Source organism: Hylobates moloch, unplaced genomic scaffold (assembly GCF_009828535.3).
Source record: "Hylobates moloch isolate HMO894 unplaced genomic scaffold, HMol_V3 SCAFFOLD_12, whole genome shotgun sequence".
Classification (NCBI taxonomy): Eukaryota; Metazoa; Chordata; class Mammalia; order Primates; family Hylobatidae; genus Hylobates; species Hylobates moloch.
In genome coordinates, this window is record NW_026652287.1 from 101,682,629 (window position 1) to 101,694,600 (window position 11,972).

The 11,972-nt window shown below is 47.5% G+C and overlaps 1 protein-coding gene across 1 annotated transcript in view; it reads left to right on the forward strand.

Moving 5' to 3' along the window:
- The first annotated feature begins 3,344 nt into the window (after window positions 1–3,344).
- Window positions 3,345–11,972, forward strand: part of LOC116479193 (leukocyte immunoglobulin-like receptor subfamily A member 2) — a 29,313-nt gene continuing 20,685 nt past the window's right edge. Inside the window, 7 exon segments of the mRNA XM_032171140.2 lie at window positions 3,345–3,369; window positions 3,760–3,841; window positions 4,003–4,038; window positions 4,228–4,509; window positions 4,658–4,960; window positions 5,196–5,492; window positions 5,747–6,049. Of these exon segments, the coding sequence (XP_032027031.1) occupies window positions 3,367–3,369; window positions 3,760–3,841; window positions 4,003–4,038; window positions 4,228–4,509; window positions 4,658–4,960; window positions 5,196–5,492; window positions 5,747–6,049 (1,306 nt within the window). The 5' untranslated portion in view covers window positions 3,345–3,366.

An 11,972-nucleotide genomic window follows, 5' to 3' on the forward strand; every position in this document is an offset into this window, starting at 1 on the left:
CCTGTACTGGTCAAAAAAAAAAAAAAAGACAGAGAAAGAAAATTAATTATAATGTTAAAAATAGTTTTATCTAAGATTTTAAAATTACAGATAAAAATTGGTTATAGTAAACCAAAGAAAAAAACAGTCTACAAAATACTGTGAAGTATTTGATAGGTAGATATGTCAAGAAATAGATGCAGATCAGAGACAGAAATTTTGTTTGATCTTTGAATTCCAAAGATTAGAGACCAGGAGAATTATAGGTATAAAAAAATTAAGAACTTAGTATTTGAGTAAAAATTAATTCCAAAATGAGTTGGAAGAATATTTGTTAAATACATGGATTTAAATATTTTGACATTTAGTTTAAAAACTAAAACCAGTTTCTACAGGATGACATTTAGGCAAATAAAAATATTTATGTAAAGGCATATAACCATATAAATTAATATCTAGTAGATTAAGCATATAGAAACAGGTATATATATTTTAAAATATGAGTTGAGGCAAATACTTAGTAAGCAATTTTAAAACATGAGCCATAGAACAATTAAAACATATTACAGTATTTCAAAGTAAAACTTATTTAAGACTAAAGACATATAATATGGAACTCAGAAATTAGAAATATTTTATATACCAAAATTGAAAAAAGGAGGCTGTCATTAATATTTTAAGTGCTCATTCTAAACGTAAAATAAAATATCATTTGTTATCTAAGCAGGGAAGTTATGTAAACAAGGATTTCCGTGGGCAAGAAAAAAGCCTCACAAATATATGTTTTTCTCGGAGATTATCAACCAAATGCAAAATAAAATTTAAAAAAGATGTTGTAACAGATGTGGTTTTGTAGTTTGAGCAAATTAATACATCCCCTGATACCCGGTATTCAGCCATTGATGTGCTAAATATTTTTTTCTCCAGCACTGTTAATAAGAACCATCAGGAACAGTTTCCTTTCACTTGGCAAGGGCATCAGTACACCTTCCCGGTCCTACCTCAGGGTCTGGGAAAGCACCTGGGCGTTGTGATCGGGGTCTCAGTGGCCTTCAGCTGGTGCTCTTCCTCCTCTTCTTTCTCCTCTGACCCTGGCATCAGGGCCAACACAGGACATTGGGTGAGTAGGAAATTGGCAGGGAGACCCATGGGCTGACTGAAGGTGGGATCAGGGCACCATCAACCAGAGAGAATCCAGATGGGAAGGGTCAGCTCAGAAAAACGGCTCCAGCATTTCCCAGTGAGAAAATCTAGAAGGAAGAGAATAAATGTGTACATACATGAACGTACCTTATTCTTTTGGTTGCTTCAACTAACGACGTATTTAAAACATCTATGCAAGTGTGTTTTCAGCTTTCCTTCTTTTCTCTTGAGTTCTCTGTGCAGAGCAGGTGGTTCTCATGATCCCAAGGCTGAGGCTCTGTCCTTCTTCACCCAGCTCCGAGGGAGGCTGATTTCCAAAGTCCTGTGGGGGCTGCGGAGTCAGAGAACAAGGACAGAGGCCCGTGGAGGAGGTAATTCTGCCTGAAGATCCCAGATGCCCACCTACCCCCACAACCTCCTCACTGCCCCTCACACTCCCATGTCCTTCCCCAGGTCCAGCCCAGCTGCTGATGTCCAGGAAGAAAACTTCTGTGACAGGAAGAGGGGGACACCTGAGGGTGGAGACAGAAGCCCCGAAGTTTCAGTAGCAATGATAGCAGGGGAAAAGGCTGAGAAGGGCTTGGGACTCTTTTATATAATATATAAATTAATATAAAAATTAATTCCCCTTCACGATGTCTGTCTAATGCATTTCAACAACTGTCTATTTTTTCCTCATACGGTTGTCATTCCTGTGGGGCAGCTCTCCTCCCACGCACCTGGCCTTTCATAAAGGGTTTCTCCCACGGCTGTCCAGGCATCAGCCTGATGAAGGGGATTGTTGCCGCTGCTCCTGCCCCACTCTCCCAAACTTAGCGTCAGCTCAAGATTGTACCCAGCAGGGATGGGACCAACGCCAGCCTCACACTCACCTGTGGGGCAGAGCAGACGCCCATGTCTGACCACCGTGGGTTGAATCTGCTTCTCACACACAGGGGAGGGGCTGAGAGCTGACCATGGCCTCCAGTGAGTGAGCAGAGACCCCCCAGTGCCTGTCCACACACACAGGGGATGGGGAGCCACAGCTTCCAGCCTCACCCAGAGCCCTGACCCCTCCCTGCCTGGGAGGACCTGGGGTTCCTCTTCTGTCCCACACGGAGGTGGGAACCTCCTCCTCCCTGATGAAGCTGGGGGGTCCCAGACACCTGTGGCCACTCAGCACTGAACTCTGCTCATTGAAGGGGATGCGTCTCCACGGGAGGAACTGTTCTTCCTCTTTCTGTGCCTGTGGCTGTGATCATCTGCATATTTCAGACGGATCACAAGGAGAATTTCACGGTATTTGGAGCCGATGTGGGCTCTTGAGTGGGGTCGTCAATCATCCTCCACTGTGGAGCCCAACACCAGGATCCTCTCCCGTCCCCGCCCTCCTGTCTGAACTGGTCTGGAGATTCACCATGGCTCAGCCTCCCAAGTCCTGGGCACCACTGACCCCACAGCCACTGTGATGAGTGGGGTTCATGACAACAGGCTCAGAGGTGACATTCTTGTCCAAGGTCACATAAACCTGGATGATAATCAGGAATTGAATGCAGATCAGCTCCCCTCCCCCAGAATCAGATTACAGACTTAACAAATTGTTCTGAAAACCCTGAACATGGACGGAGGTGCTGAGGGAAGGCCAAGGACACAAGGGGCACTGAGGAGGCGGGACCGACTCAGAGGCTCATTCCCGGGGTTGGGGGTGGGTGATGTTGCAACAAAGAAAAAAGGGGAAGTGCAGGAGAGGGACTGTTTGGTAGGAAGGAAACACACACTCTCGAAACAGAACAAGTATGTTTTATTATATTTATTCCCTGCATTTCCCCTTTTGAGACAGGGTCTCACTCTGTCACCGAGGCTGGAATGCCAAGGGGTGATCATAGCTCCCTGCAGCCTCCGCCTCCCAGGCCCAGGTGATCCTCCCACCTCAGCCTCCTGAGTAGCTGGGACTAGAGATGTGAGCTGCCCTGCCTGGCTAATTTTTTGCTTTTTTTATGGAGACAAGGTCTTGCTATGTTGCCCAGGACTATCTGAAGCTCCTGGCCTCGAGCCATCCTCCCGCCTCAGCCTCCTGAAGTGCTGGGATTCCAGGCTTGAGCCACCACGGTGGACCCTGCATTACTCCTCTGTGCTCACTGCCACACGCAGCTCAGCCTGGACAGCACAGGCAGGTGTCAGGTGCGTCTCTGCTGATCTGAGCCTGCCTGCGGCATGGACCTGCGTCTCCCCTGAAGCATCTCCAGGGCTGGAGAGACGACTGCCATGGTAAGGACCCCACAACGCTGAGCTGATGGACGGCTGAAGTGGGGAGGGAGACCTTGGGGGAGGCTGTGAGAAGGAAGGAGAAGCCTCCGCTACCCTCATCAGGAAGGACAGACACAGGAGGCACCAGTTTTATTTGCTGCTACATCCCGGCTCTCAGTGGGATGAAAACAAACCAGACAGACAGTGGCTGGGGGTCAGGAAAGGGCCCATTACTGTCTGAAATGATGCAGAGGGCCTGGTGCCTGCCCCCACCTCAGCCCTAAAGGTATGAGAGTCAGGCTCCTGGGAGGGCAGTTCCACTTCCTGTGTGGCTACAGATGACAAAACCCCATTACAAGAAGGACCCAGCCTCCGAGTGTCCACACCCTGTGTGTCTCTCTGTCCTGCCAGCATCAACGGCTCATCCATCCGCAGAGCAGGGCAGTGGGAGGAGACGCCATGACCCCCATCCTCGTGGTCCTGATCTGTCTCGGTGAGATTTGAAGAGGGAGGGAGCTTCTAACCTAGGAGGGACCTCACCCCACAGCCAAACTCTGGTCCCTAAGGAGACCCCAGGGGCTCACAAAGATCCCAGGGAGGGGAGGGCCTGCTCAGGCTTCAGGGGCGAATCCCTCACAGGGAACTCTCTTCCAGGGCTGAGTCTGGGCCCCAGGACCCACGTGCAGGCAGGTGAGTCTGTCCCCAGCTCTCCCAGGTCCCTCCTCCTCACTGGGGACAAGGGGCCACCTCTGTGCAGCTGGGGATGGGGAATAGCAGTTCTGGGCTGACTGATGGGGGCGTCTGGAGGGGCCTGCAGCCAAAAGCTGAGATCTGTTGGGTGGGAAATGACTTAGAATCCGACCTCTGATTTCCTTCCAGGGCCCCTCCCCAAGCCCACACTCTGGGCTGAGCCAGGCTCTGTGATCACCCAGGGGAGTCCCGTGACCCTCAGGTGTCAGGGGAGCCTTCAGGCTGAGGAGTAGCATCTATATAGGGAAAACAAATCAGCATCCTGGGTTAGATGGATACAAGAGCCTGGGAAGAAGGGCCAGTTCCCCATCCCATCCATCAACTTGGAACACGCAGGGCGGTATCGCTGTCAGTACTACAGCCACAATCACTCATCAGAGCCCAGTGACCCCCTGGAGCTGGTGGTGACAGGTGAGAGGACACTCCAGGGTCCCAGCCCCAGGCTCTGCCCTCAGGAAGGGGGTCAGCTCTCAGGGGCATCTCCGCTCTCACAGCTCAACCCTAGGGATGACGTGGGAGGTGGGAGCCCCATTTAACACGGTGCCTCTTTCTCTCCTAGGAGTCTACAGCAAACCCACCCTCTCAGCCCTGCCCAGCCCTGTGGTGACCTCAGGAGGGAATGTGACCCTGCAGTGTGGCTCACAGGTGGCATTTGACGGCTTCATTCTGTGTAAGGAAGGAGAAGACGAACACCTACAATGGCTGAACTCCCATTCCCATGCCCGTGGGTGGTCCTGGGCCGTCTTCTCCGTGGGCCCCGTGAGCCCGAGTCGCAGGTGGTCGTACAGGTGCTATGGTTATGACTCGCGCTCTCCCTATGTGTGGTCTTCACCCAGTGATCTCCTGGAGCTCCTGGTCCCAGGTGAGACATTCACAGCATTGCCTGGAGTTCCCTGAGTTCTCTGAGTCTCCAGGCAGGTGGGGAGAAGCCGCGTCTCAGGGCAGCTCCAGGTGGGATGATGTTGGGGCGAGAGGGCTCAGGGCTCCTGGGGCCAGAGACACAGGAAGATCAGCAGTGGTGAGGCCCCGGGGGAGAGGGAGGGTTTGTGGGGAAGCCTGAGGGTCGGCTCCTGGAAACCATGACCACCTTTTCCCAGGGGTTTCTAAGAAGCCATCGCTCTCAGTTAAGCCAGGCCCTGTCGTGGCCCCTGGGGAGAGCCTGACCCTCCAGTGTGGCTCTGATGTCCGCTACGACAGATTTGTTCTGTATAAGGAGGGAGAACGTGACTTCCTCCAGTTTCTTGGCCGGCAGCCCCAGGCTGGGCTCTCCCAGGCCAACTTCACCCTGAGCCCTGTGAGCCGCTCCCACGGGGGCCAGTACAGATGCTCCGGTGCACACAACTTCTCCTCCGAGTGGTCGGCCCCCAGTGACCCCCTGGACATCCTGATCACAGGTGAGGAGCCCAGCGGGTTCAGTCAGGGATCCAGGCTCTGCACAGGCCCTGCCGGGGGAGCCCAGGTGGTGATGGCCGGGATGAGGGGTGGGGTCCCAAGGGAGGGAGAGACAGACAGAGACAGGGGATGGGCGGGGAGGGGGAGACTCAGAGAAAACAGAGACAGAGAGACTGAGGGCCCCAGAGAGAGGCCTGGGGAGGTCTCAGCTCAGAACAAGGTGGGGCAGCCCCTCACCCATCCATCTTCTCTCTAGGACAGATCTATGACAGAGTCTCCCTCTGGGTGCAGCCGGGCCCCACGGTAGCCTCAGGAGAGAACGTGACCCTGCTGTGTCAATCATGGGGGCAGTTCCACACTTTCCTTCTGACCAAAGAGGGGACAGCCCATGCCCCACTGCGTCTGAGATCAGAGAACCTAGCTCAGCAGAACCAGGCTGAATTCCCCATGGGTCCTGTGACCTCAGCCCATGCGGGGACCTACAGATGCTACAGCTCACTCAGCTCCAACCCCTACCTGCTGTCTCACCCCAGTGACCCCCTGGAGCTCATGGTCTCAGGTGAGGGCCCTGACCCTGTCCTCTCTGAGCTCAAAGGCTCAGCTCAGGCCCTGCCCCCAGCAGAGCTCTGGGACAATAATGAATGAGGGGAGTGAAGGGGGAGGGTCTGCAGGGGAGGGTCCAGCCCATGAGAGGGTGGAAATAGGCAGGGACCTCCCACCCCTGGCTCCCACCCCTGAAGTCTCAGTAAAGAGCAGGGAGGGCTGGGAGGAGACAGGAGACGGCGGGGGCGTGAACCTCAGAGATGAGATTAGACTGAGGGTGGATGATGGAGACCCCACCCGCTCCCCTCCTGATGTCTCCACCTCAGAATCAGAGCCTCTGGGGGTCCCAACCCCTAAGTCCTGACCCCATGGGTGAAAAAACAGCCACTCCCAGCTCAAGAGAAGTTTCTAGACTCGTCTCAATGCTACCTCCAATATTTAGAGTCTGACTTCTACAGCAGCAGAGCAGAGGGTGGACAGTAAGGGTGTGGTCTTCATGGCTTCCTGGTGCTCCAGGGATGGGGCAGGTGTTCCCTCCGTGGTGTTCAGAGGGGAGGGAGGTGTCTGAGGTTCAGCACTGATGAGTGGAGCAGCGGGGTCTTTCCCTCTCCCCGAGCAGGAGTCCCAGGAGCCGTCACCTCTCATGGGGAGCCAGGGTCAGGGGAGATCACAGGCAGGTGCTTGGTCTAGGAGCCAGGTGGGAGGAGCCCGGGGAGGTGGGGCTGGGTCTGTGATGGCTCAGCCTCTCCTTGGGAGGTGGAACTCCTGAAAAAGACCGTTCCCCTTGCACCCTGGACTCCCCATCTGAATAAGGGGGAGCTGCCTGGATGTGACCGCCCCAAAGCCCCTTCATTTCTGACCTTCTGGGGCATCTGGGATGTGGCTCATCCTAGACCTGCTCCCGTCTGCAGCCCTCTCTGGCCCTCTCCTAACTCTCCCAATAACTGAGACTTGTAAGAATTAAAAAACCAGAGGAGATGGGGGCAGGTGCATGCAGTTTTATGCATCCCTCCTGGAATCTCAGCTTAGTAAGACAAAGCCACAATATTTTGGAAAAAACAAAAGTTTACAAAACCCTGCTGGTTGAGAGTCTCCCCTCTCTTGTGTACAAGAGAAAATTTCTCCCATTTTCTACCAAAATCAACACATGGCACAGCTCTGCAGGACCCCCAGCCCCTGACCTTGTCCTGCAGGATGTGTGATGAGTAGAGGAAGGAGAACAGGCTGGGTCGGGAGGATTTGGGGTCCAGGCCTGACTTGGACACCGGGAAGATGCTGGGGCTGATGGAGGAGGAAGAGAGGCAGGCGAGATGGAGAGAGGACAGATGGACAGTCCATTGGCAGCTCTCATTTCTCATTCCCAAGAGCCCCTGAGTATGAGCCCCTCACCCACACCTGCGGGGTCCCTGGGCCATCTCAAGACAAGAGAGGAGGCTGCTTGGGCCTTGGTGGGATCTGACTGTGACGAGGCTGGAGTCCACCCCAGATGTGCTCCTTTAGAGAGAAGCACCCCAGCTGTGGGTGCCGCTCACACGGCCCCTCCTGTGCTCACCTGGAGGCCTCTGTGCTCAGGGCACACCTGAGAATAAGGAGGGGCCCTGCACCTGCTCCCTGGATGAGTTAGGGAATTATTCACGGCGCGTCTCGTGTGTCACTCATGTCTACTCTGCGTTTTCTGTATGCATTTGTCCATTGTTACTTTTTTTCTAAAATTTTTAAAACAGTATTTGAATATATGAATTTATAATACATGAATTTTAAATTGTATGCATTTATTATTTAAAAATCCTTAATTATACTCCCCTTTAATTGAGTCTTGATTTAATTTATACATTCAATGTAGAAACAAATTTCTCATTAATATCAAGTCTTCCTCTTTTTTTATTATACTTTAGGTTTTAGGGTACATGTGCACAATGTGCAGGTTTGTTCCTCTTTTACACATTAAAAATGAAGATTTTCTTAATGAATTTAAAACACGTTTTAAAATTTTACTCCTAAGAATATTGTATGCTCATTTTAACTTAAAGAATTATTCAACATCTTTAACAATTGATAAGTGAAGTATTTGATTTCTTTATATATATATATTTTATTATTACAGTTTAAGTTCTAGGGTACATGTGCACAACATGCAGGTTTGTTACGTAGGTATACAGGTGCCATGTTGGTTTGCTGCACCCATCAACTCGTCATTTACATTAAGTATTTCTCCTAATGCTATCCTTCTCCCAGCCCCCCACGCCCAGACTGGCCCTGGTGTGTGATGTTCCCTGCCCTGTGTCCATGTGTTCTCATTGTTCAACTCCCATTATGAGTGAGAACATGTGGTGTTTGGTTTTCTGTTCTTGTGACAATTTGCCTAGAATGATGGTTTCCAGGTTCATCCATGTCCCTGCAAAGGACATGAACTCATCCTTTTTTATGGCTGCATAGTATTCCATGGTGTTTATGTGCCACATTTTCTTAATCCAGTCCACTGATGGACATTTGGGTTGGTTCCAAGTCTTTGCTATTGTGAATAGTGCCACAATAAACATACGTGTGCATGTGTCTTTATCGTAGAATGATTTATAACCCTTTGGGTATATGCCCAGTAATGGGATTGCTGGGTCAAATGGTATTTCTAGTTGTAGATTCTTGAGGAATCACCACACTGTCTTCCACAATGGTTGAACTAATTTACACTCCCACCAACAGTGTAAAAGCTTTCCTATTTCCCCACATCCTCTCCAGCATCTGTAGTTTTCTGACTTTTTAATGATCGCCATTCTAACTGGCGTGAGATGGTATCTCACTGCTGTTTTGATTTGCATTTCTCTGATGACCAGTGATGATGAGCATTTTTGCATATGTCTGTTGCCTGCATAAATGTCTTCTCGTGAGAAGTGTCTGTTCATATCCTTTGCCCACTTTTTGATGGTTTTTTTTTTTTTTTGGCAAATGTGTTTAAGTTCTTTGTAGATTCTGGATATTAGCCCTTTGTCAGACAGGTAGATTGCAAAAATTTTCTCCCATTCTGTAGGTTGCCTGTTCACTCTGATGATAGTTTCTTTTGCTGTGCAGAAGCTCTTTAGTTTAATTAGATCCCATTTGTCTATTTTGGCTTTTGTTGCCATTGCTTGTGGTGTTTTAGTCATGAAATCTTTACCCATGCCTATGTCCTGAATGGTATTGCCTAGGTTTTCTTCTAGGGTTTTTATGGTGTTAGGTCTTACATTTAAGTCTTTAATCCATCTTGAGTTAATTATTGTATAGGGTGTAAGGAAGGGATCCAGTTTCAGCTTTCTACATGTGGCTAGCCAGTTTTTCTAGCACCGTTTATTAAATAGGGAATTCTTTCCCCATTTCTTGTTTTTGTCAAGTTTGTCAAAGATCAGATGGTTGTAGATGTGTGGTTTTTTTTGAGGGCTCTGTTCTGTTCCATTGGTCTATGCATCTGTTTTGGTACCAATACCATGCTGCTTTGGTTACTGTAGCCTTGAAGGGTAGTTTGAAGTCAGGTAGCATGATGCCTCCAGCTATGTTCTTTTTGCTTGCTTAGGATTGTCTTGGCAATGCTGGCTCTTTTTTGGTTCCATATGAACTTTAAAATAGTTTTTTCCAATTATGTGAAGAAAGTCAGTGGTAGCTTGATGGGGATAGCATTGAATCTATAAATTCCTTTGGGCAGTGTGGCCATTTTCACAATGTTGATTCTTCCTATCCATGAGCATGGAATGTTCTTCCATTTGTCTGTGTTCTCTTTTAATTCATTGAGCAGTGGTTTGTAGTTCTTGAAGAGGTCTTTCACATCCTTTGGAAGTTGGATTCCTAGGTATTTTACTCTTTTTGTAGTAATTGCAAATGGGAGTTCACTCATGACTTGGCTCTCTGTTTGTCTATTATGGTGTATAGGAATGCTTGTAATTTTTGCACATTGATTTTGTATCCTGAGACTTTGCATCCTGAGACTTTGCTGAAGTTGCTTATCAGCTTAAGGAGATTTTGGGCTGAGTCGATGGGGTTTTCTAAATATACAATCATGTCATCTGCAAACAGAGATAATTTGACTTTCTCTTTTCCTAATTGAATACACTTTATTTCTTTCTCTTGCCTGATTGCCCTGGCCAGAACTTCCAACACTATGTTGAATAGGAGTGGTGAGAGAGGAAATTCTTTTCTTGTGCCAGTTTTCAGAGGGAATGCTTCTTTGCCCATTCAGTATGATATTGGCTGTGGGTTTGCTATAAATAGCTGTTATTATTTTGAGATATGTTCCATCAGTACCAAGTTTATTGAGAGTTTTTAGCATGAAGGGCTGTTGAATTTTGTCAAAGGCCCTTTCTGCATCTATTGAGATAATCTTGTGATTTTTGTCATTGGTTCTGTTTATGTGATGGATTACATTTAGTGATTTGCGTTATGTTGAACCAGCCTTGCATCCCAGGGATGAAGCCAACTTGATCATGGTGGATAAGCTTTTTGATGTGCTGCTGGATTTGGTTTGCCAGTATTTTATTGAGGATTTTTGCATCAATGTTCATCAAGGATATTGACCTAAAATTCTCTTTTTTTGTTGTGTCTCTATGAGGCTTTGGTCTCAGGATGATGCTAGCCTCATAAAATGAGTTAGGGAGGATTCCCTCTTTTTCCATTGATTGGAGTAGTTTCAGAGGGAGTGGTACCAGCTCCTCTTTGTACCTCTGGTAGAATTCGGCTGCGAATCCTTCTGGTCCTGGACTTTTTTTGGTTGGTAGGCTATTAATTATTGCCTTAATTTCAGAACCTGTTATTGGTTTATTCAGAGATTCAACTTCTTTCTGGTTTAGTCTTGGGAGGGTGTGTGTGTTGAGGAATTTATCCATTTCTTCTAGATTTTCTAGTTTATTTGCATAGAGGTGTTTACAGTATTCTCTGATGGTAGTTTGTATTTCTGTGGAATCAGTGGTGATATCCCCTTTATCATTTTTTATTGCATCTATTTGATTCTTCTCTCTTTTCTTGTTTATTAGTCTTGCTAGTGGTCTATCAATTTCGTTGATCTTTTCAAAAAACCAGCTCCAGGATTCATTGATTTTTTTGAAGGGTTTTTTTGTGTCTCTATTTCTTTCAGTTCTGCTCTGATCTTAGTTATGTCTTGCCTTCTGCTAGCTTTTGAATTTGTTTGCTCTTGCTTCTCTAGTTCTTTTAATTGTGACGTTAGGGTGTCGATTTTAGATCTTTCCTGCTTTCTCTTTTGGGCATTTAGTGCTATAAATTTCCTTCTACACACTGCTTTAAATGTGTCCCAGAGATTCTGTTCTGTTGTGTCTTTGTTCTCATTGGTTCCAAAGAGCATCTTTATTTCTGCCTTCATTTCATTATTTACCCAGTAGTCATTCAGGAACAGGTTGGTCAGTTTCCATGTAGTTGTGTGGTTTTGAGTGAGTTTATTAATCCTGAGTTGTAATTTGATTGCACTGTGGTCTGAGAGACAGTTTGTTGTGATTTCTGTTCTTTTACATTTGCTGAGGAGCGGTTTACTATCAATTATGTGGTCAATTTTGGAATAAGTGCAAAGTGATGCTGAGAAGAATGTGTATTCTGTTAATTTGGGGTGTAGAGTTCAGTAGATGTCTATCAGGTCTGCTTGGTTCAGAGCTGAGTTCAAGTCCTGGATATCCTTGTTAACCTTATGTGTTGATCTAATATTGACAGAAGGGTATTAAAGTCTCCCATTATTATTGTGTGGGAGTCTAAGTCTTTTTGTAGGTCTCTAAGGACTTGGTTTTTGAATCTGGGTGCTCCTGTATTGGGTGCATATATATTTAGGATAGTTAGCTCTTCTTGTTGAATTGATCCCTTTACCATAATGTAGTGGCCTTCTTTGTCTCTTTTGATCTTTGTTGGTTTAAAGTCTGTATTATCAGAGACTAGGATTGCAACTCCTGCTTTTTTTTTTTTTTTTTTTTTTTTTT